Below are 25,153 nucleotides of genomic sequence, written 5' to 3'. Positions count from 1 at the left end.
TCTACCAATTTGAGGTGAGAACACATGTCAAAAACATAATTCCTTAAGGCCTAGAGACATGTACCATCATTTTCTAGTTAAAATGGTTTTTTAGGCAACTCAAAACTTTTCCTGTGGGATTTTGCTGCATTTTTCTCTCAGATACTAGCTAGCATTTGCTTTAACATTACATTTCGTCAGTTCTGGCACTTAAAAAAACAAGACTGAGCTCTCACTGAATGATAACAACTATGTCAGCTTAGCTCCTGTTAATTAACTGTATTTTCAACATGCTGCAAGGACAGATGACGATGAAGTAATGGCAAAACTACCCAGATATGAAGACTGTAGTTCCTATTTTCCTGCGTGTGAAAGAGAGTTTTTTCTCTTCTTCAGTGAAGAGAGTTTTGTCTGTCATACATGGGGTTTTATTCAAATGAACACAACCACAAACACCGCATTTAGGGATCTACTTTTTTGCTATGTGCTGAATATTCACGCTGTTAAGTGTGCATAAGCCTGCTGAGTCTCAACAGCAGAACCACGACAGTACTGCTAGTCAGACTTACAGTTTCAATTACACTAACACCCTTACAAGAAACAATACAAAGGTGTATTTAAAAAAAGCCAAACAACAAAATACCAAATATTGACCACAGATACTCTCCAGTGCCTGTTGGCTTTTGCAATAATGGGTAACACTGTGTCAGCAGCAGGCACAAAATGCTCTCAGTATTTTAGCAATTCTGCTTTGCAGTGGCGTGGCAGAGGGCATCATTCCACAGCATGTCAGTATTTATACATCAGTGCTAGGATCTCACCATTTTAAATGCAGAACACTGTGCTGTATTATTTTCAAATAGTTTCTAGAAGATCATGAACCATAACCTTCCTGAAATAAAGGAACATTAGTACTCTTAAAGAACACATTGTTTCAGTATGTAATTTATTGTTTGTTAAAATATACCCTTGAAAACTGTGGTTGTTGGTTTTTTTGCTGCTGTTGGTTTTTTTAAGTCTAACTGGGAAAGGGAGAGGAAGGAACAGTTCAAACATACCACCTTGGTAGAACCCAGTCTTTATCGCCCAACAATTGCTCTACGATTAGTCAAAATACGCTTTCCAAATACTCTCATTTTTGTATGTGCTTACATATGACAAAATCTTTCTAGCCTAAATCTTTTTACATATATATAAGAGGAATCTTGAGAGAGGAAATGGGGTTGAGGGGGGTAGGTTTAGTAACAATTCAAGCAGATCTTTGTGAATCAACCTGCTAAACTTAATCTCAGCCTTATCAGCTAGCTCAGTTAACTCATGTCAATCAATTCTTAATTGAAAATATATTTTATAGCACCACCTCATTCTTCTGCAAGCTGCCTAATAACTACAGAATCAAATACCTATAGTACCATATATTTTTACTACATAACCTTAAGGACTTTGGCTCTCGGACTGTCATTTGCCACAACAAAGTCCAAAGATAAAATCATTAATACCATAATCACAACAGCACAATTGTTTTAAATAGGTGGTTGCAATGACCTGGAAATACTGTTCATTTCTGCCATTAGACAATATTGAACTCATCTAAAACAACAGCAGAAATGGCTAATCACTGCAAGCCTCTCTCATTCAAGTGTATGGACCTTTGCAACAAGAGGAGTTATGACACTGCATGTTTTATAGCTAATTGACTGAGCAAGCTAAAACTAAGAGGTTCAGGTATATCCTACTGAAATTATCCTTGCTTGAAACAAAACACAACCCAGCTTCTCTATTCTTCTTCCCCCTCCATCTGTGTTAAATGAACAGTAATTCTTAGGTTCATGTACCTCAGTTCACATTTATTGTCACTGCTTTATATATTGGACTCTTAACACAATTGCTGCCAGACACAGAAGCAGCAAAAAAATAAGTCAATCAAGTTTAGAACTGAAAATAATATGAAGACAGGGGCATGCCAGTGCTGTATCTTTTAAACAGTGACCTGGCTCTCACCCTTGAATTTGAATTAAGGTGCTTCCCATAGGTCTACAGCTTGGCATGCCTGCAGGGCTAACAACTGACCTAAATCAACTGTCAAAATGGGAAGGAATGGCATTTTCTTGTAAGCAGAAAATAAATGTTACAAGTTGCTCTGGTTTGTTGGTTGTTTGGTCTTGGTTTCCCCCCCCCCCCCCCCCCAGAAATAAGCTTACTAAAAATACATATGATATTCTTTGCTTTGAGTCTGGAAATACTGCTATCTAGCACTACCATAAACTGCTTTGTTCACATAAAGGTATGATCAGTCATGCTCACCTGCAAGCACTCACAAACACAACCTTTGGTCAGTCGTCATTCTACATCACACTCCTTCAACAGTAAAGTGCTCCTATAAAATCAATTTCAATTTTGGCTCTTTTTGTAGGTGCAGGACATAGTAGAACATAATAAATGCCAGAAGGAGGATGAAATTACCGTCTCATTAGCACTATTTATACAAAATTGTTCCATAATCCAGGTGCATTGTATTCAGGCACTTCTCACTATTTTCAAGTGAGTTGCTCAAATACCTCAGTGGTTCTAGACCTCAGTTGCTGACCTACTGCACAAAAAATTTATCTTATGCTATTGCAACCCTTTTCCCCTGAGTTAGTTCACAGCTATGTGGAACAATGTCTATGGACAGAGAAATCCTACAGAGATATATTATGAGCATGGAAAGAATAAAATAATAACTAGTAAAAAACTTAGCCTTCTCTGACATGACACAAACACATGTAATATTTCTTCCAGCTTTGCATAAGGAAGGAAAAATGTCAAGCATATAGGAGATTTTTAAAGGGGAAAAAAATAGGAAGCAAACAGACCACCTGAAATAAGGACAAAGTAGTACAACACTTCTCCACAATGGATTTTTCCCTTCCTACAAAGCTATTTCATATTTGACCATTCTGTGCAGCAAGCAGCATGTGTGGCAGAGAAGACAGAGGCACTCAAACAACTACAAAACACCTGTTTCTTTGCAGAATAGCGGCCAAATCAAACACAACACCACTCTGCAAGAACCTCAGATGGAACCAAATAGCCCACAGCAACAGCTGTAGAGTAACAATTACCTTTCTTCTTCTCATTCCTTTTACGGCTTTGCTATATTGTGTTTTCTGAGTGTGAAGATAAGAAGTGCTCTACATGAATCCTGCAAGCATTGAAGAAAAATTTACTGGACCCACTAAGCCCAGAATACACATATTCAGCAGTTGGATGAACTCCCTGTCCCAAGTAAACTACAGTTCTGAACAGCCAGAGACAGGAAAGAAACATACTACATTACACAGAAGTTTTGGAAACAATCTCTGCTAGCCTTCACTCTGTGCATAGATATGACAGCAGACTATTTGTTTATGACCAAAACAAACTGCATCAAACATTAGTAAATTAATACAGTTCTACCACAGAAAAGAAACACTTAAAATTAAGAATAGTATTCAGACAGCTGCCAACAAGGCAAGAAACAAAGCCAACATGTTTTTAAGGTTATTTGTTTTTCAGATAAAAATTTTTTCAATAGCACTTCTGTCTGTTTCAGGAGTCCTTCTTAATCTCTTCAATAAGTTAGTTATCATGGGTTCTCCGTTGTGAGAAATGCACAAAATTAATTTAATTCTTTTTGGTTCTTTATTCCTATAGCCCTGAATTTGTCTAACTAAAAGAGTTTTGTTTGCTGTTTTGTTTATATTTCTCATGCTGCATGAAGCAATTCTTTTCTAGAAACAATGAGGCATGAGCTAATGTATTTATTATCCCCCAGTATCACTGTGTTTTCTTTGTGTTACATCCTTCAAGAAAAATCAGGTTATTTTGTTCCCCAGGACACAGTTCAGTTTCCAGTGTTGCACACCACAGTCAGAAACAGTACCAGCTTTAAGAGTGGTTTAAAGGAAATATTTTAAACACCTTTACCAGCATCACCTCACTTATGTGCCTGTCTCTTCAATATTCTGCATAAGGTGAGTAATGCCTTACCGCCTTATTCTGTGGGATTATACAAAATGTGATTTAGGAAACTCATTATACCTTATCAGCAGAGTTCTGCTTTGCTGTAAAACATCAGGTAATAACTAATATCCTGTTGATTATATGTTAGTTATGACTATTTGCTTAAGTTTTCTTCAAAGCCATACTCACTGTTACTCCACATACCATCCAGTCCATCTATTCTATGCTGGATAAAAGCAGATATTCTTTTCCTCTCCAGCAAGATTTCCACAGAGGTCCAGAAACACCAGAGCAACCAGCCTGCAACTGTAAGGTGATCAGCATCAAAGAATGCTCAGTTACAAAATAGGAACTAGCATGCATGCTAGAAAAATTATTGTGGTTTGATTTTTTACTTACTGTATTCTGCCTTTTCATGTTCTTTCTGAATCATGCCCATGTGGTAGCAAACCAAGAAGTGCTTTCAAAATATTTGCCACAAACCAGAAATGAAGTAGAACTCTAAAAAGAAAAATGACAACTGACAGTTTTCTCAAAGACTGTCTTAACCTCTAATTAATCATCAAAACAACCAAATATGATGCTAGTGTGGATACACTATTAGTAGCTTGTAAAGATACAGGTTGACCTGTTATAGAGTACAGGGCTGAGCAAAATTATTCAGCCAAAATTAAATGGAAAGAAAACCAAAGCTAAAGTCTGTAACTAGACAGTTTCCATTTCTAAAAGCAAAACCTGCATAAGAACATGCTGATCATGTTAAAATTTTACAGACAAAGTGTACACACATAATACATATGTATTTGCATAAGGTTTATTTATTTTAAAACCTCAAGACTTCCTTGTTCACCTACCTACCCCCCCTCACAACATGAAAGCAAGTTGTGCCAAGGACTCCATACAAAAACTGAACTGTTTTGGTTTATGAAGATACATAACGGGAAGGTTATCATAATGTTTTCCAAATGCTTTTAAGTAATTTTAAAACTATAGATCTTCAAATTATAAGCCAAATATGATTCTGTGAAATTTCAGATAAGTATCACAGTATCAGCACAGTCAATAAAACAAGGTCTGAAGAGCCAGGAAGAGAGAAATCTAATGTCTTGTGAGTGTAGTTCAAAGGAAGTATTGATTTTTAAAAAATATCCATTTGGAAGATATCTGTTTTTGCATAACACAAGTAAGAAAATTCCATATGGGAACGTATATAAAAAAAATTAAACGCAGCTCTTCACAACAGAGTATTTTAACATGCACTTAGCAGGAAATTATGTACAAAGGATATTTAGGAACAGTTTTGCTTAAGTAGCAGTCAGTGAGAATATCACTGATTTTGTTTAATGATACTCTGTTATATAATCAAACATTACAGGGAGATGAGAGCCAGACCTAAGTATTTTTACTTCAGGCCTGAAAATACTTTAACAGGCCTTATGTCAGTAGGTATTTCTCACATAATTAATCCATATATCTTTGGAGAGAAGCAGCAAGCTGATTCTTTGTGGTTTTAGCTTACCTGCTATCCATAAACCTGGGGTGCATCAAGAAAGGTGTGTCCAGCAGGTCTAGGGAAGTTCTTCTACTCCTCTGCTCTGCCCTGGTGAGACCACATCTGGAATGCTGCGTCCAGTTTTGGGTCCTCCAGTTCAAGAAAAACAGAGAACTGCTAAAGAGAATCCAACAGAGAGCTATAAGGATGATTAGGGGACTTGAGCATTTCCCCTATGACGAGGAACTGAGATCCCTGGGGCTGTTTAGTCTCAAGAAGAGAAGACTGAGAAGGGATCTCATCAAATAAATATCTAAGGCGTGGGTGTCAAGTGGAAGGGGCCAATCTCTTTTCAGTGGTGCACAATAATAAGACAAGAAACAACAGGTTCAAGCTTGACCATAGAAGATTTCACCTCAACATGATGAGAAACTTCTTTACAGTGAGGGTGATGGACACTGGAACAGGCCGCCTAGAGAGATTGTGGAGTCGCCTTCTCTGGAGACTTTCAAAACCCACCTGGATACTTTCCTGTGTGGACTACCCAAAGTGATCCTGCTTTGGCAGGGGGGTTGGACCCGATGATCTCTTGAGGTCCCTTCCAACCTCTAATGCACTGTGATACCGTGATAATTATCTACATGTTTTCGACATATTAACTATATCAAAAATTATCAGTTTCGCTATGCAAACATATGTAGCCATGAGGATAGGAGAAGGAATAAGGGAAAGACTAAAGCAATAAATCTTTTTTTAAATCACAGAATTATAGAGTCAGTTAGGTTGGAAAAGACCTTTAAGATAATCAAGTCTCACCTTTAACCCAGCATTGCCAAGTACTTATTCATTGAACCTTTTCCGTAAGTCACAACGTTATCACTCACCTCTGTAAGAGAATCAATTTAGAAACAAAGATTAATCTACCACATTAAAATGGCAATGATTTTGTGCGGAGGCAAAGGGGGCCTTTGTGATAAGAGACCAGAAGCTGCCCTGTGCCTGATACGAAAAGCTGAACCACTCAGTGAAGCTGGTAGTACCTCTGTGAAAACATGTTTTGGAAAACGTTTAAAAAAAAACCCAAACATGCTGCTCAACAGTTCATGGGGTGAAGAAAGCGTGAGAAAACAACTTGCAGACACCAAGGCCAGGGAAGAACGTGGAAGAGGGTGGGGACCAAGTGTGCCCAGCTGCAGCCAGTGGAGAGAACATAAAGGACAGGTTTTTCTGACAGAAGCTGCTGCCTGTGGAGACTTACACTGGATCAGATCATGAAGGACAGTGAATTTCTTTCTGATTACACTTAAGCTTCATGCAGCATATACTTCCTTATACTTAAGGCTTGCTTCACTACCTAGATGACACATAAAAAAACAAACAACTATCAGTCACAAAGGTTAAATGAGAGTCATTGTGCTGTGAATATAAAATTCCTCCCACTGACACAAACATCCTGGAGAACACTGAAGTCAGCTGTGGGCTAGTAACACCTACAAAGCAGTTAGCCTGTATGGCCAAAATGACATCTCAATACACACTATGCCTCCAAGTGGATCAGTGAGAAATAAGGCTCTCTTCTGAAAACTGAGAGAATATAAAACCCTAAAGCAGCAGAATGATAAAGAAAACTATGACCTGATAACTGAAAAGTGGTGTTATAGCTTAGAGGTGGAATCCCTCTGAATCGCCTCAGGCTGATCCACAGACTGCAGAGATTCTAACCTAATAAAAATTAACATAAAGAAAATAAAATATTACTATCAAACCATCTGTGATGAAGAAGTTAAACAAAACATTCTCAGCTCACTGAAGCAATGGCACATAACAAGATTATTTTTGTAGCGTACACAAGCCTAGTCCCAAATGCCTGATTAGGTTAGCAAAACTCACTACTTCCATGTATTTCTTAAAAGTCATACTTAAAGAAGTTGACTTCTTTAAACTTTAAGATATAGATAGATAGATAGATAGATAGATAGATAGATAGATAGATAGATAGATAGATACACACACATCTCAATATATATATAAAAGTCCTTTCCTTACACATTTTAGTAACCGCCACTTCAGGCTGATTCCTCCAAGTGAGCTCTCTTTCCCCCTCTTTATTAACACTGCTTTCCCAAGAAAAGCTATGTACAAGGGAACTCACTGAGAACATGAGCTTTGCTGTCACAAACTAAATTTCTACCAGTTACTTCACCAAGTGTGGCACCATCAGCAAACAATCATGTCATAGTATTTTTCCCCTTGGAAAAGAAAGTAGAATACATGCTTCTTCTCCAGTCCTCAATGCACTAACCTGAACCACAACCTTAAAATTGTGCAATTAAGCAAGGAGATCACCTTGTAATTATTCATTTTATCCCTTAATAGGGAAGCCAAAAGGAGGAATTCTGACTTCATATGGCCTATTAAAATGGAAGCAGGTACAAAGGGTACTAAAGAGATGTGGTGCCCAGACTTACCAAAATTGTTTTAATGGAGAGTCTTCACATTGATGAAGAACTCTCAATTCTTTGATATTGACAAGAATTCTAGAAATTAATAAACACGAGTCTGTCTTGTCATATCACAGTGACCTTTAAACCACAGCCATCAATGCCAAACACCTGAACAACTTGCAGTCCTTTCATACACTATTTTGAAGTGTAGGGTATTGGGTTTTGTTGGGGTTTTTTTTGGCTTTTGGCATTGTTCAGAAACAGAATATGCTGTTGGCTTGAAAAGTATAGCTGAGAACATTAAAAACACTTTTTCAAGTCTCTAGTTAGACTTAGCAACTTTTGGCTTTTAACAAAGAATTACAGATGTTAAAAACGTGATTAAAAATTACAGTTTCTTTCCAATTTTCTGGAGAACACCTTTGGGAAAAACACCATGGCATTTCTAAATCACATCACTGCCATTTTTGAAAAATGCAATTAGCTGGAAATAACTATAGCCCATTTATGAGCTCTTATGTGGAGTCATTAAGTTTTTGGCATTTCCTGTGGGATTAAGAATTTGAGGCCTTCTTCCACCAGACTCTTACAAGGTACAACACATACAGCTAGAACCTTAAAGCAGAAACAATTGTTTACCGTGTTATGCAATGCGTAAAATATACTCCTGTTTTCTTAATCTACTAGCAGTGGCTGTATGAAACAGGCTATCTGCATTCTGAAACCAGAGCAGATCATCAGTACAAAGACATTGCTTTAGAAAAATAAAATCCCAAGACTGCAAGAACTTGGGAAGAACCCTCCATACAATACTGCAAGAATCCAGTCTAGCTGAGGTGACTAGGAGAGGAAGAGCTGCTTAGAAGAGCAGAAGATGCACCAAGAGGACTGTTATTGTCCTGTGGCAAGAGTTTTCTATTCCAAGAGTTTCTTAGAAAGTACCTTTCCTCGAACACTTTAAACTTTTCCAGGTGAACAAGCTCTCTAGTGTAAGCCAAATACACCTTAGAAACAAATTTCAGGAGCGAAATACACCTATACATGGAATTAATGTCTTCCTTGTGCTGAGAAGGCAGCTGGCCCATCTACCATCTTGTATACATTCCCGAAGCCCTTTTCCCCTATATTTCTCCCTAGGATATTCACTTTGGTACTTAGCACAGGCAAACTGACAGCTGTGGATATGGGAAATATTGTATGTGTCACATCATCACCTTTCGTAACACCATTTATGAATGGAATTTATGGACCATAGACATCTAAGACAATTATTTACTGAACTGGGTAAAGCTAAAAATTCAACAAATAATCTCAGTTTTGAAACCAGACAGGTAGCTGCAATTGTTTCCTAGATTCTGTGCAGACCTACATTTGTCAACTGTCCTCAGCCCAGCTGCAGGTTCTGTGAGTTTAGTTCCTTGATACATCTGGAGAAAAGAAATAATAAATAAAAGAAATACATCTTTGATTGCATTTTAGAAAATGCATCTTAGAAATTTTGACTGACTGTTGAAACTGGCCCTTTATTCTGAAAATGCTACCAGGTATCGTATTTGGTTCAAACCAGAAAGTCATTGAGGATGACTGCAAAACCTAGAGGACGTTATTTCACTCAGCACAGCACATGGCATATTCTAGTCAATCACAGTTATCCTTCCTTTTCTGCTAAGTGATGCTTAGCCAGGATGTATATGTGCATGCACAGGAGGTCCTGACACTCTACACCAGTATTTTATCACTTCTTCCTTTAAGCAGACACTTTACAGCAAATTATTTATAAATCAGGGTCCCTGTCTTCATCCTCTGCTTCCACTGTAGAAGCAGAAATTCCACTTTGCCCAGTTATCTAACATCTTTTGCAGCAAGCCTTCACTATACCTCAAAATGCTCCAGGCTTGCTGCAGCTGGGCTTCTAGATTACAGAGCTGTTGCTGTCACTTGACCTGTATGTTGGAATGATCTCAACACTGGAAAAACAGGTTAGATCCCCAAGTCACCTAGTAAAGTGGGGTTTTATAATGTGCTACATGGGGTTGCATTCTAGAGGAATTTTCCTCGTGTTACCACTGGACAGGAGTAAGACAAAATATCCTCTTTTAAACAGACACACAAGATATACAACCACCTCTACTGCTGATAAAACCCAAGGCTGTTACGCCACGGGGAGGGAGGAGACTTCCTTTTATTCACCTATAATTCACCTGCGGTTCCGCCGAGATCGTCCAGCCACGATTTCACCACTACCCAGGAAGGAGGCTCCCAGGCTGTCAGGTTACGCTCGGCGCGACTCGGGCGCCCTGCACACAGCCCGGGCGGCGGCAGGCCCCACGGCTGGGCGGCGAAGGGCGGCACAGGAGGCTCGGGCAGCCCTTCGGCCCGCGCGGCGGGCGGGCGGCCCGCACGTGGCGGGAGCATGCGGCTGTGCGACAGGAGTCCCCCGGCGGCGCGGCGGCGTGGCGCGGTGCTGCTCGGCTCCCTGCTGCTGGCCGCCGCCGTGGCGCTGCGCAGTGTCAGCCGCCCCTGCCCCGCCAACCACCCTCGCTGCCGCCGGGCGCTGGAGCTCACCCCCGACAGAAGGATCAACTGCTCGGGGGTCGTCCACGGGGACGAAAGAGCCATCCAGCAGGCCCGGCTCAGCAACATGGAGCTTGCCAACAAAAGGGCTTCCCTGACGCCCGGCAACTACCTGAACATGACGAGGGATTGCAGCAGCTTCAAGGAGACCCGACGGTTCATCGAATTCCCCCTGAGTCAAGAGGAGGCAGAGTTCCCCATCGCCTACTCCATGGTCATCCACAACAAAATCGAGATGTTTGAGCGGCTTCTGCGGTCCGTCTATGCTCCGCAGAATGTCTACTGCATCCACATTGACCGCAAGTCCCCAGCTGTCTTCCAGGAGGCTGTACGGGCCATAGCAGATTGCTTCCCCAATGTCTTTGTGGCTAGCCGCTTGGAAAATGTGGTCTATGCCTCCTGGTCCCGGTTGCAAGCCGACCTCAACTGCATGCAGGACCTGTTACAGAGCCCCGTGCCATGGCGCTATCTCCTCAACACCTGTGGCACCGATTTTCCCATCAAGACCAACGCCGAGATCGTCCGTGCCCTGAAGGTCCTACAGGGGCGGAATAGCATGGAGTCTGAGAGGCCCTCGGCCATCAAGCGGGAGCGTTGGCAGTACCACCATGAAGTGGCAAAGTCCATCTCCCGGACAGCCACAAAGAAAGAGCCACCACCCCACAACTATCCCATATTCACAGGCAACGCGTACATTCTAGTCACACGGGCCTTCGTGCAGCACATCTTTGAGAACCCCACGGCACAGAAGTTCCTCGAGTGGGCCAAGGACACCTACAGCCCTGATGAGCATGTTTGGGCCACCCTCAACCGCATGCCTGGCGTGCCAGGCGCCATGCCTCAGAGTGACAAGTTCCAGCTCTCAGATATGAATGCCCTGCCCCGTCTGGTCAAATGGCAGTACATGGAGGGCGACACCAGCAAGGGCGCGCCCTACCCACCCTGCACTGGCCAGCACCAGCGTGCCGTCTGCATCTACGGAGCGGGCGACGTGTCCTGGATGCTCCAGCAGCACCACCTCTTGGCCAATAAGTTCGACCCCCAAGTGGACGATGCCGCCATTCAGTGTCTCGAGGAACACCTGCGCCACAGGGCCCTCTATGGCCGGGGACTCTGATGGGACGCCACGGCAGCCCCGCGTTCCCTAGGCGAGTCCGACCGGCGGGGTCGCAGGAGCGTCAGGATCCCCGCGCCGTGAGGAGGAACGAGCGCAGGCGCTTTGCCCGCCTTGTCAGAGGAACCTGCGCGGGGCGGGAGGGCGCGAGCCCCTGAGCTACCGGCCCTCAGAGGCCGCGCGCGAGGTAACTACGGACGGGAAGGGCTGGGCAGGGGGCGCCGCCTCGGCGGGGCCTGGCAGAGCGAACGCCCGAGGTTGAGGGGCGGGAGGGCTCAGCTTCCCGCGCTGCGCCCAGACCCATGAGTTTCCTCTCAGAGACAGCGCGGTGCAGCGCGGTCTCCCGCCCGGCACTCCGGGCGTCTTTCTGACAGACCGCCCCAAAGGCGAGGGTAGTGTGCTTTTCCCTTCTCCTGTTCTCAAGCGATCCCAGGACTTCTTGTGGTAAGCAGGCAGGTAACTCCATATCCTGCTACAAGCGGAGCTGAAACTGTAATTAATTTGCTTTTGTATAAAGCACCTGGCAGGCCACCTGCTCCTGGCACCTGCTGCACTGCTCAGTTTAACAGCTGGTGCTGCTCCTGCTAAAGTTCACTTTCTGTCAATAGCCATTAAAAAAAAAAACAAACAACCCAAAAAACATTCAATAAAATCAAATATACTAAACGAAATGGCTTTTTGGTGTTCTGTATCCTGGTTGTGCTCCTAGGCAGAGCCATTAAACCAGTTACCCCCTCAGCATCCTCCTTAATGGTGTGCAAACATATATTTAAAAAAAAAAAAATTCCCCTCTCTCTCCCATCTGGAAAAAACTTTTTTTTGAGGAGTTTTCTCTTTCAGTAAGATAATTTACACATCCAGAAGTGTATCTGGCCTTTCAGATGAACAAAACAATCATCCAACATGTTTTCCTTAAGGTTCCAGTAGCTGAAAGTGAAGATTTGTGAATTAATGTCTTTCACTTGTGCATTTTTCCCACCTTGTCACATCAAATCCAGCCACTTTCCACAGATCCAACAGCTTCTCACCACCTGTAATGCTGAGGGATTAATTTGGTTGTCTTGTACTACCAAAAACATTTTAGAAGTAATTTTTTTCTGTCAGTAAAAAAATTATAGAGCTCCCAGCTCTATAAATTAAAGGGCTCTAGTAGAGAATTAGCATTATATGAAGAACATCTGATACAATTCCATAGAACCAAGATACAGGTAGATGATACTAATACATCAGTGACACAGATCTTTAAAACACTTTTTTTTAATAGGATGAGAAATTAAATAACTGACTTGAAAAGGTGCGTCATGATTTTGTTAAAGATTATGAAACTGAACTTGGTGTAATATGATGACTTGTTTAAATGCTAAGATTTCACAGCAAACAGTATAAGCAAATCTCCTAACTACTGGCAGAGAAGCTCTCAGACACAAATACCTAACATCATTGGGCATTTGTTCGTTCAAAAAGAGCAAATAAAGTAACAGTATTTCTGGTCCCAGTGGTGAAGCTGGCCAAGTTATGTAAGCACACATCTGTTACAAGGGGCATTAAAGCATTATGTTAATTTGATAGAAAATTTTTAAATGGTTGCAGATGCAAATTCAACACTAAATAGCAAATATCTCCATATCTAGTACATTATTTTAGAACAAAGAAACCTGCTTTGCTGACTGAGGGAAAGAACTCAAATCCAACACAGAAGACTGCATCAAACCACTGCTGCCTAATCTGATTTTACTTGTAGGATCTCTTTAGTTTACTTTACATCAATACGTATTAGCTCAGAATGGTAAACTGTCACTGTAAGTGGTTCAGTGGGGGACTGGGATACATTCAAGTTTTTGGACTAAAACTGGTTCAATGTGTTTCTGACTATGGCAAGGTGTTACTTTTTTCCCTTGGAAAATAGAGAAGAAAATGGGTGTATTCATGAGAGAAAAAAAAATCCATTATTTTCTATTTAAAGAATTGCATCAAAACCAACCCATCCATGAAATGGATGTCTGTAAGAATATCTAAATAATTTCTTTATGAAAGAAACTTCTGTGCACCTACAAAAAGGAAAAAGGTGTTTAGAGAGTGGAAGGATCTCAGCCTGAAGTAGCGAAAGACTGTCGAAAAAGCTACCCTTCTGCTATTTTACAAGTGTACCTGTAAAGAAAGCTGTATACTGCCAAGTTACTTACAGGTTTGTTAACAGTTACTTTATGTCCTATTCAGTCTGTAAATATGTTTAACTTTGCCTGTTTCTTCTCTCAGAAATAAGTATTGCTTGTATATACTATTTAAATAACAGTGTTTCATCTATTATTGACAGACACTGCCCTGGCAAAAAATGTTACAAATGGAGAGAGACAGAGACAAGTGTTTAAATCTGAGGGGGCAAAAAAGCACCACTTCAAATCTGTTGCATGGTAAGTTGTCCAGGGTTCAGCTGGAATAGAGTTAATTTTCAGAATCAACTGGGAAGGGACACAGCCAGGACAGCTGATGCAAATCAGAAAAGGGGATAGTCTATGACTTCATGCTCATGAGGGATTGCTTCTTGGGAACAGGCTGAGCATTTGGTTCCAGGTGGTGAGCAATTGCATTGTGCATTGCTCCATATATGCTTTCAATAGTAACAATACTATTTACTGTTACTACTCATTTCCGTGTGAACTGTCCTTATTCTGCCCACAAGGTTTTACCTTTTTCTTCCAACTCTCCTTCCTGTCCCACTGATGGGGAAGAAGAGTGAGTGAGCAGCTGTGTGATGGCTGGGCTTAAACCACAGAATAAGTCTTTTAGCAAAGTCCAAATTATTTTTCTTTTTATGTTACTTATGCAGTCTATGGTCTTCCTGGTTAAACTTGGAGACAGAGAACCTAGGTATTTATCCACATTTGAAAGAGCTTGCCCATAGAATATGAAGGTCTCAAACCAACATGCCAAAATTACCAGCTTGGTGACATGCCAAGAGGAACAGCAGTTACCTAACAGCATAGCCTACACAGCCTTCTCCATTTGAGTTCACTGATTTGTATGAAAATTAATGTTCTGGCATTAGTACCTGGAGACGTAAGCAACTTACAAACTTCCATGTCCAATTTTTCTTGATTAAAAAAAAAAATTTCAGCTTCTGTTGGCATTGTTCACAATTTATCTTGGATTATTTGGTTCCAAAAACAAAGGCGTATCCTGTGCAAATTCATTTTCAATTCATCTTCTCCTTTTAGTAGTGACTTAATATATTCTGAAAGTCTGAGACTACTCCCAAATGGAGAAGGTGAACTAAGACAAAAAGATTCTTACAAAAGAATGTTCTTAGCATTTCCCCTTCCAAAGACATTAGAAATGTCAGAGTGCAGTCACATGCCAAAGCAGTGATACAGAAAAACAAAAACCAGATTTGTCTCCATACCATTACAAATGACAATAATAATAATAATAACATCATCATCACTCAGCTCTAATATACAACTTTGTATTCCAGAGATCTCCAAGTTAGAAACAAGATTGCTAGCATCTTAGAAAACTGGCATCAGGGCCCAAAGAAAGGATGTAATTCCCCAAGGTTAGTTGCAGAATTGAAAAATGAATAAACTTCAAATAGAGTAGGACAAGCTCTAGCCCAAAGTCACACTGGCATATCAAAATATAGGTTCTTCAAGTAGAGCCATTAAAGTTAAAATGCTTTTTACCATGCTCCTACTTTTCTTTCTCCCCACCCAGGAACCCCTAGAGTATGAAAAACCAAGCCCAAGTCACTAGTACCTTAACTGAAACACTATCTCCTAAGCTGTTGAGATCCCTTAAAACAAATATCTTTATTTTGAGTAACTCTCATCTGTCTCTTTGTACCTAGTCATTGTGTAAATGTACACAATGATCCTGATTAAACTTGTCTTCTGGGAATTCATCATAAATTCTTCCTTTGCACTTTGCTTTAATTTGCGTGTCTCTGATAACATTTAAAGTCAAGTATTGACATCCCTGAATGAGCAAACAGCTTACATCAGATAATATCCTGGTTTGCTCACATAAGGAATTCACAAAATCCTTTTTCTTGGAAGCCATGTTTAAACACAGGTAGTCACTCACAGCCACATGCATATTGGTGTTTACCTCTTCCTTCTCCTTTTAAGTTAATTTACTTTCTAAATAGAAACATCCAATCCAGTTCAACGTCAAGGAGCAAACATATCTTTTACTTTCTGATACTGATAGGTGGAAGCAACTGTGACCTTTCTGAAGAAAATAAAAAGTATCTAAATAAATGAAGTGGTCAATAACACTACAGACAAAGAACCAAATAGGCAGCAGCAAGTATACTGTAGACAACAAGATGGTTTGTCTTCTGATGTATTTTAAAGTAGTTTTGTAAACAAAATTGGAGTTAACACTTTCAGGTCACAGTTCAACAAATCTTCAAAAACAACACATTAATTATATGAACATGGAGGAATTAGTTGAAATTCAAATTAAAAAAAAAAATACAGAATCACACAGAACAGTAGGGGTTGGAAGAGATCTCTGGAGATCATCTAGTCCAAACCCCCTGCTAAAGCAGGCTTGTATACAGCAGGTTGCATTGAATCACACCCAGGTGGGTTTTGAAAGTCTCCAGAAAAGGAGACTTCCACAACCTCCCTAGGCAGCCTGTTCCAGTGCTCCATCACCTTCACAAGAAGAAAATTTTTCCTTATATTTAGATAGAACTTCCTGTTGTCTAGTTTGTGCCCATTGCCCCTTGTCCTATCACTCGACACCACTGAAAAGATTCCATCCCCAGTGTTTGGAATTCTTTGGATATTTATAAGCACTGAGAAGATGGCCTCTCAGTCTGCTCTTCTCCAGGCTACAGTGCCTCAGGTCCCTCAGCCTCTCCTTGTAAGACCAATCCTCTTATCAGCTTCATAGCCTTTCATCAGGCTCTCTCCAGTAGCTCTCTGTCTCTCTTGAACTGGGAAGCTTAAAATTGGACATGATACTTCAGATGGAGCCAGAGTAGAGAGGGAGGTGAACCTCCCTCAAACTGCTGGTCACATTCATCTTCATGCACCCCAGGATATCTTTGGCCTGCGTGGTCACCAGAGCACACTACCAGCTCATGGTAAACTTGTCCACCAGCACTCCCACATCATTCTTTGTGGAATTGCTTTCTAGCAGGCCAACCTGTAGAGGTGCAGGGGGTTATTCTTCCCAAGGTGCAGGATTCTACACTTGTCCTTGTTGAACCTTGTAGAAGGAGCAAGAGTTACAGCGAGTATGCAATAAATGTGGGAAGAATATTGGCATCAGGTGCTCCTTACCTTCTCTTTGCTCTTCTCCTTCAGTGAACTGAAACAGTGTCCATACAGGTACCAGATCCAGTGCCTAGACAACCACCATCCCAGAAATGTGGTTAAAGCCAAAAAATATGACTGCTGCCAAGCTACTGTTGGAGCTTGTGTTAACAATTGCAATGTTTGCAGGAATTAATTCCTCCAGAAGCTTAGGCAAGCTTCTCTTCAGCAGTGAGCAGACAGCAGTCTTCATTCCATAGGCAGATACTACCCCAAGCATCACTGGAGAAATTCTAGACATCAAGGTTATTCCCAAGTTATTCACAGCTCAGTATGCCTCAGGAGTTTTTTCCTAAAGAAAAGGCAATGTTAACAGAGCATCTACCTTAGGCTGAATGGGGAGTTTCAGGGGAAAAAAAAAAAAAAAGGAAAAAACAAAAAAGGTCAGTTTAGAAACAACACATAAAAAGAGAGAAAATGGAAGTAAGCTAAGAACAGGGTATTTCCAAACAAAATACAAAAAAAAAAAGCCAGAAAAGGTAGGAACACCAGACCTGTGTGAAGGTTTACTTTAGAAGTTTTAGAAACCATAAAGCAATGCTTATTCATTTTATTGCTTCACATACTCAAAAGCAACACTAACTTCTGCACTTTTCAACAGTATCTTCACTGAATGAAAAGACACTAAAGAAGCAGTACCTGGAGCTCTGCACCATAACAGAACTGTGCAGGGAACAAGGCTGCCAAATGCTTTTCTGCTGCATATGCACACAGATTGCCCTTTGGCTCCCAAGGACAACAGAACACAAGAGCGAAGAGTCACATCGATCACAAAAGTTCAAGTATTCTGTGTGTATCTAGGTAGTCTGTATGCATATAGATTTGAATTCCATGTCCTAGAAACATCTGAGATTCAAAACATCAGATATCTGCATTGCCCAACACTGCACTGTCATGGAGATCAAAGATGCATATGTAAGCTAATTTTAGGACTAATAAGTCAGTTGTAATACTTACTTGGTAATAATTAAAGTACATAGAAAAGAGAAAGGATTCTACCATGAGTGGAAAACAAGCAGCTTGTAGAACAGCAGCTTGATGCATTTGTCATAACCAAGCAGTACTAGCCTACATTACCAGAAAAATTTTAACAGCGATATTAGAACATTAACTAGGTGTGAAATAAAGCTTCTAATATCACCAATAATTAGCTAGACAACAGCAGTACAAAAAGTTCAGGGTACATGTTTGCCTGCCTTTCTTATTTTTGTGTGGTAACTCCTCTCTTGCTGTTGCTTTGTATAAAAGGTCTTAGACTTTTGGCTTGAGAGAACGGAATGTCTAGATTGCAGATACCATGACTGGCCACTTGTTCCTCTCACTTGTTTGCTCTTTCACTTAAAATTTTACTCCCCAGTTGTGCGTATTTTCAAGCCTTTCATACAGACTAAATTACAGATTCCCTCAGCACACAGTACCTTCAGTATTACTGTGCCCAGGAACAGATTGTTTCCTATTTGTAGCAGTTCTATTTGCTCCAAAAATCTTTAAAGTCTGTTGTGCATTGCTTTTATTATTAGCAAAATGAAAAATCTTACGAGAAATCTAAAGAGTTAGTTCAGAAGCACACATAACATCTCTGTCACCTTTTTGCCACTTAACTCAGGCTAAACAACATGCTAATCAAGAACATCAGTGTCACTTTTTTCTCAGTGCAGCAAGACTTATGTAGAGGGCTTTTCAAAAGCTTACCTACAAGGCAAGGCAATATTCAAATCTTAGTTTTCACATTGAATAGGACCTACTAGGTAAGTAGGGTATACAACTAAAAAATATTAGTGTTAGGCATCAGCTCAGAGTATCCCATCACCTTCTCCTTCCAAAGGACCAAGTCTAGAGCTTCAATGGAAATATTACTACTTTTCTATTGAGTCAGCAAAGTTTGCCTGAATTATGAACATAATCATTTCAGGTTCCTGCTCATATTGATTTGAATTTCATGGATTACTAAGTAAAATACATTTTTGTCAATTATTTCTCCTTTCATTCAGTTTTTATGTATTTGTTACCATATTTTCTTTTTCAATCAAGTATTTCTTCTTCTAACAGCTAGGGTAGCACTAAGCCTGAGAGTGCTAAATCAATAGTGTACAACTGTTGAAACACGAGAGAAATCTGATAGGAAAGGATAAATGAAATGTAAACATAAATCTGTTCTGCACAATAACCCCACATCATCAGTCCAATTGTGCTCTCCATTAAATTTGTTTTTAATGAATAAATATAATAGTAAATATGCTAATACACACTTAATTGGAACAAAATCAGACATCTAATTATTTGCATTAGGATGGAGTCCAGAGGCTACAGAGAACTGAGATTTGTATCAACAGGAAGAGATTGCAAAGAGTTGGAGATAGAAACAGCAAGCTTCTATACATGTAAGTGCTGAAATTCAGTTTACCACATGATTATTAGGGAACAAAAAAAATGTTTAAACCCCACTAGGAGGATAGGGGGTGGGGGAACAGTGCTACACCACCCCTACCGCCCAGTGGCACACAGAGCAAGAGCAAGCTGGATTGTATATTCAACACCATGCTCACATCATGCTCACTGCATGACAGGAAAGGGCCTGGCCAAGGTTTATGGAATTTGCAATATATTCTATAGTTTAAGTTTCTTGTTGGGGGGGGGGTTGTGTTTCTTTCCCATTTCCGTGCTGGTTCTGGTTTTGGTTTGCATGTGAGTGCTTTCGTGGTTTTGTCTGCTGTGTACACTGGTACCTTTTCTCCTGTTTTTTTGTTCTTTTCCCTTTGTGTAATCTGATATCCCTGCAAGAGAGTAGTAAATTGTCCTTACCTCAGCTGACAGTTTCACCTTTCCCCATCCTTTCCTCCTTGCCCACCCAGAGGGTAAGGGAGTGGAAGGAGCGTGGAGGGAAGGAGTAAGCCCCTCTCTTGTAACTGGACTGCCAGGACTCAGCTGCCAGCTGACTTAAAGATTCTTTTGAAGCAAACTTTTTCAATGATCACTCATTCACATGATTTTAAATAAAAGTTTATTACAGAAATTATTTTGAACAAAAAAAAAAAAGGCAACAGTAGCTGTTGTATTTAAAAATAAGAAAAAAGCAACATCGTATTCATGTCCTATAAGGTGAACTGAAGAAATGCTACAGGTATTTCTTCTGCCCTCATTCTGTGATGCTTTCTAGTATGGATTAATTCATATCTGCATCACAAAAATTAAATATCAACACAGTCCCTTTCCATGCTTCTCTCCAGAAAGTGCTGCGTATCAACAGAAAATATTGCAGACAAACCACAGTTCTATTCATTCTGCAGTATTGGAACCAGTATCTAGGAAATAAAAAAGAAAGCGTCAGTGATACATATCCCCACTACAGTTGGGCATAAATTAAAGAGAACCAACACCATTCTCTAATACCTTCTCAGGCTCAAAACCATTCCTCAAGCATTTTAGAATGTGTTCTGTACCTACACAATTCCCTCCACTGCAACTGATGCAATGCATGAACTGCTTGTGCTGTTTCACTTCACTTAGGAACACTGGAGAGAGCCAGCACAAAACTTCAAGATTGTGCATACACATCACTTGCTATTAAGGCATTACAAACAGAAGAAACTTTGCTCTAACTTGTCATACACGAACACTTCGTTGTTGTCAGCCATGAGCACACTGGCTAAATCACATTTCCTACTGAAAAGAAAGAGATTGGCACATTTCACATAACCTTCATTTTGAAATATGTGCAAGAATGAGCATGATCTTCACAGAACAACTGAGAGCAATTCTCTGCTCTGAACTTCAGTCAGAAGCACCAATCAACACCAGTTCAACTTCTGGTATTACTATCGTTACTGCTTTCTTGTTCTTATGAGCTATGGGAAAAAAAACTAACTTGTATATGGACAAAGGCAAACCAGTGTTTACTATGCTCCTTTAGCCAATGAACTTCTTGTGGGAAAAAAGGCTGCAACATTCATAACAACTTTAAGTCACCCAGTTTTTTAAATCTTATCTACATATTTTATCAGAGTGAAAACAATTAATACTTGGAAAGTAAGGTTTCTTCTACTAACTATAATGAGCACACAAAAAATAAACAGAGTAAGATTATATGCTTTGGCTAACAGCAGAAGTTGAGCAAACAATAAATTGTCAACTCTTGAAGTGACTACTGTAATTATGCCAAGATCAGCAAGCCATGGACAACCTGTTTCAGATGTCTAGTGCATATTTAAATAAAGCCTTTTCCATTTTCAGTTCTTCTTTTTAGCATCACTTCCTGGGGATGAAATAGTGGCACCAGTTCACAGATCTTTAGCAATATTCTGCTACACTGATGGTTTCAAAAAAGTTATAAACCAGCTTGCCACAAAAGCCACTACATTACGATTCCCAGGAGATAATTTAAAGGAACATTGACAAAAATAATCCAATCGAGCAGATCACAGAATCAAAAACTCCAATAAGCAACGTACTAACGATGAGTCTCTTGAGCAATACAGAAATATTAAAATATTATTTGCAAATGCTAGCATGAGCTTCTCGTGTGCTTGGGTACCCTACTATCACATCCAGCAGACAACTGCTTCAACAGCCTTCTCAGACAATAACTTGCTCAGATTAGTGAAGCAATCCTTGAATTGAATAAACCATGGTGCTGTTATACCAAAACAGATTAATACTAGAATCAGCACCACCACCCAAATTTAGTTAAGATTACTTTTGACTTTCTAATCACTCTGATAGCATGTACTTCCCAACAACAGGTGCACAGCAGTCTCAAACACATTCCTATTTCAGTGCTTTTGGCTTATGGAAGCATTTAGCTTGTTTTGGTTTCATTTCTCATCATATGTAAAAGGGAACTCAGAACCCTACTTTTGTCCGAGTAACAAAATCAGTCTAGCTTTAATCAGACAAATTTGGTCAAAGCTTTCTATGACTGATCAAGTCTCGTGTCTCAGCTTATTTATATCAATTTCCATACTTACTTTTTCCATCACATGCTACAATTTTCACTTTATCCACTTTCACAAGTTCAGTGACCTCCCGAAATTCAACATCATTGAGTACAAACGTCCATACATTGTCACAGAACCTGTATGTATTCAGAGACCCCTTTAAAAAGACAAGAGACATTCTCCTCAGGGTGCATCCCAATAGTAACAGACAGTATGATGTTTACTGTCACTGACTCATGTACCTTCTAGACCTAGGCTTGCTACAAAGCCAGCTGTAAACCTGAATGCACACAAACTTGGCAAACAAATTCTAAGGAAAACTGCAATCTAAATGTCCTCCAATGGCTGAAATTTTCAAGACCATGCAGTGACTACAGTGTAAGAGGAAGCTTCACAGGTACACTGAGAAGATTTACAACTTTTCTAACGGGTAGATAAAACCAGTATCAGAAAAGATCAAGCATCCCTCATACTAGATGTGTTACAGAGAATATTTTGGCCTTCAGCTTCACATATTTTAAACTGATACTCTGATAAACCAATACAGATTCTATGAAGCTACAAACTTAAACTCTAAGTAACAGTTTTTTAATCTATCCACTAAGCACATTCTGAACAGTTTTCTATACCATGTTAAGTACACAAAGCAAGTTCTGTGTTAGACAAGTTATGCTCTTTTAAACACTCTATACAGTTTTTTAAAGTAAAATTTTGGGTCATTCATTAATGCATTTTGCATATACAGAACAATTGATTTGTTTTGGGATGTTACTTTTCCTCAAATTACAATCAAGACGACAGTTAACAATTTGCTGGCTGACATTAGGGTGGCTAGTTGGAAAAAAAGAAAAAAAACCCAACAACTTAATTTTGTATGATACCTACAGAAAATAGTTACAGAGCAATCCAGCAACTTGAATAAGGGTAGATCTACAACTTCCTGGTCTCTCTTCACGTCAAATTGATGTGGCTGAAAACCTGGCCTCAACTCATTCCTACTAGGTACAACTAAGAGAAGCAAGTCTCCCCATCTGCAAGACACTGAAGATGGCATAGAAGCATTTCCCTCTTCCCCTTTCTCTGTTTTCACCAGCCCACAAAATCTGTTTGATTTTTGTATTCCTTCAAAAGAGCCCTGGCAGAGTAAGAGCATAACAAGCCTCACAACTGCATGCAGAATATAAATGTGAACAGCCGGTTATTTCAGAGTCAAAAATGGAGCTTTTTAAGTTTTTGCTTAGAGCACACAGCTTTATATGACATTCTGCATCGACTCTTTGTTACTGTACCTTCTGAAGAACTTGTATATGTGGTCATCTTACCCTGAAATTGACTCTGTTCCTGACTCGTTGTGCCAGTGCCAAATTTATAGCTTTATCAAACTGAAGTAGCACCTGAAGGGCCAGTTGAGGCGTGATCTGCTGTGACTAAAGTAATTTAAAATAAAGAACTTCAGAGTTTTTTCAAAGTAAACTCAAAAATGCAGAAAAAAATTAAAAACATCAAACTTCACATTAAGCAGATCTCTAAAAGAACAATTTACAGAACTATTACATTCTTGTGTTTAATTACTTTGTCCCATTTTAACTCTGAAGGAAGAAATTATGTGCTGAAATTACTTTCTGTGTGACACAAAGATTTCCTCTGATGAATATTCATGATAAGCAACCAGATGAGCAGGAAATTGATCCCAGTGTTCCACATTAATCTGGCCATTCATATACTGGGCCACGCAACAGGGAATTATGCTACTTACATAGAACGTTTTCCTTCATCTAGAATGTTAAGACTTCCCATGTGAACAGAGCATCAATAGTTTTTTATTTCAATCAGTAGGTTCCCTAACACCGACAAGTACCCCGATACAGCAATCAGACCGCCATTTTAATGTTTCACCTCTCTCTTTATTAAGCTAATTACCCAAACCCGAAACCCCCAACACACACCTGTATGAGCTCATCCAGACTCTCCTGAAGACTGTTCCCCAGCGTGGTGTTTCGATACAGCTGGTACGCCATGGCTCACCGGACGAACTGGACACCTCCCTGATCATCCACGGCTCCGGACGTCTGCTACGCCCTCGCTCTCAATTTAAAAAAATAAAACAATAATAAGGAAAAAATCCTAAAAAACACAGCAGAGCCCTTAAAATACACAGCCAGAGCAAACCGAATGCAAAAACCCACCCCGCAAACACTGACCGGCAGTTAGGAGCACGAGCGGCAGGAGGGTGGGGGCCGCGTCGCCCCAGGCCGACACCGAGAGCCCTTTGTGCCCGGCGGGGTTGGAAGCGGCGCGACGGGTAGGGGCCGTTTCTGTCCGCGCCCAAACCGATCCCCGCCCCCACGCCGCGCCGGGACCGAAATTTCAGGCAAGGGCTGGGGCCTCAGCGGCCTTCCTTCCCGCACCGACTCCCAGGACCCCCGAGCACGCGGGGAAAGGTGCCCACGGCCGATCCACAGCTACGATCAGCATTGGCCTCGGCCCGCCGTGCGCGGGCAGCCCGCGCCGCGAGAGAAGGCAGCTGTGCAGACAGCGCTGCCCCGCCGGGCCCAACCCCGCGGCTCTCGTCCAGTGAAGCCCCTTCCAGCAGCCCCAGCCTCACCAGCTCCCCGCCGCCGGAAGAGGTAGAGGCCCCTTCTCGGCCGTCCCGTGGCCCGGAAGCGGAACGGCGAGCGCAGGAGCAGGGCCCGGCCTCATCCCGCCCCCGGAGGCGGCCCCCAGTACAGCGCTGGGCTCTGGCGAAAGGGGAGCGGAGCACTCCGCTCCTGAGCACGGTCGCCAGTCCCTTGCTTCCAAGGGCAGGAGACGGAAGAAGGGGCCCGCGGGCCGTGCCTGCCATCCAGGAAAGCGGCGGCAGTAGGAAAGAGTGAACTGCGCCGCTGCAGTCCCCACCACATCCGTTAAACGCTGCCTTCGTGCTGCGGCGAGGTAGGGGTAGTTTTTCAGAATTACTAACGGGCAGTTCAGAGGACTGTAGTTCGGGGTTTAGGTTTCTTTTACCTATGCAAGTGTCCGACGTCCATGCACTCCTTCAGGCACGAAACTGAAGCCCCGCCCTCTACTAACAGGCGTTGAAACACTCAACTCGAAACTAACTTCAAAATATATTAATTCTACTACGACTAGTGACCCATAATGCTCTGGGAACCCAATGTAATGTTTTTCAGAGGAAGTCGGTGGTGCATGCAGCCACAAAAGACTTGAGATTATCAACATATTTCAAAGCAGAAAAATAAACATTCAGACCTTTTCCAAACGTGATTATTGCATATAACATTTATTTATTTTCTCAATTAAAATGTTTC

General features: G+C 41.0%; 2 protein-coding genes across 2 annotated transcripts; one reads left to right on the top strand and one right to left on the bottom strand.

Moving 5' to 3' along the window:
• The first annotated feature begins 10,312 nt into the window (after positions 1-10,312).
• GCNT3 (glucosaminyl (N-acetyl) transferase 3, mucin type) lies at positions 10,313-11,590 on the top strand. The gene has a single exon (XM_054388026.1). The coding sequence runs from the start codon at positions 10,313-10,315 to the stop codon at positions 11,588-11,590; it is 1,278 nt and encodes a 425-aa protein (XP_054244001.1).
• Positions 11,591-19,966: 8,376 nt separating this feature from the next.
• On the bottom strand, positions 19,967-24,491 carry GTF2A2 (general transcription factor IIA subunit 2). Its single transcript, XM_054388028.1, has 5 exons — positions 24,451-24,491; positions 23,792-23,930; positions 23,168-23,272; positions 21,876-22,002; positions 19,967-20,213 (listed from the first exon to the last, which is right to left on the bottom strand). Exons 2-5 carry the CDS (start codon positions 23,861-23,863, stop codon positions 20,188-20,190), a joined length of 330 nt encoding a protein of 109 aa, XP_054244003.1. The 5' UTR covers positions 23,864-23,930; positions 24,451-24,491; the 3' UTR covers positions 19,967-20,187.
• Between the last annotated feature and the right edge of the window lie 662 nt (positions 24,492-25,153).

Source organism: Indicator indicator, chromosome 16 (assembly GCF_027791375.1).
Source record: "Indicator indicator isolate 239-I01 chromosome 16, UM_Iind_1.1, whole genome shotgun sequence".
Taxonomy (NCBI): Eukaryota; Metazoa; Chordata; class Aves; order Piciformes; family Indicatoridae; genus Indicator; species Indicator indicator.
Note: the sequence above shows the minus strand (reverse complement) of the source record. Positions and strands in the feature narration are given on the sequence as shown.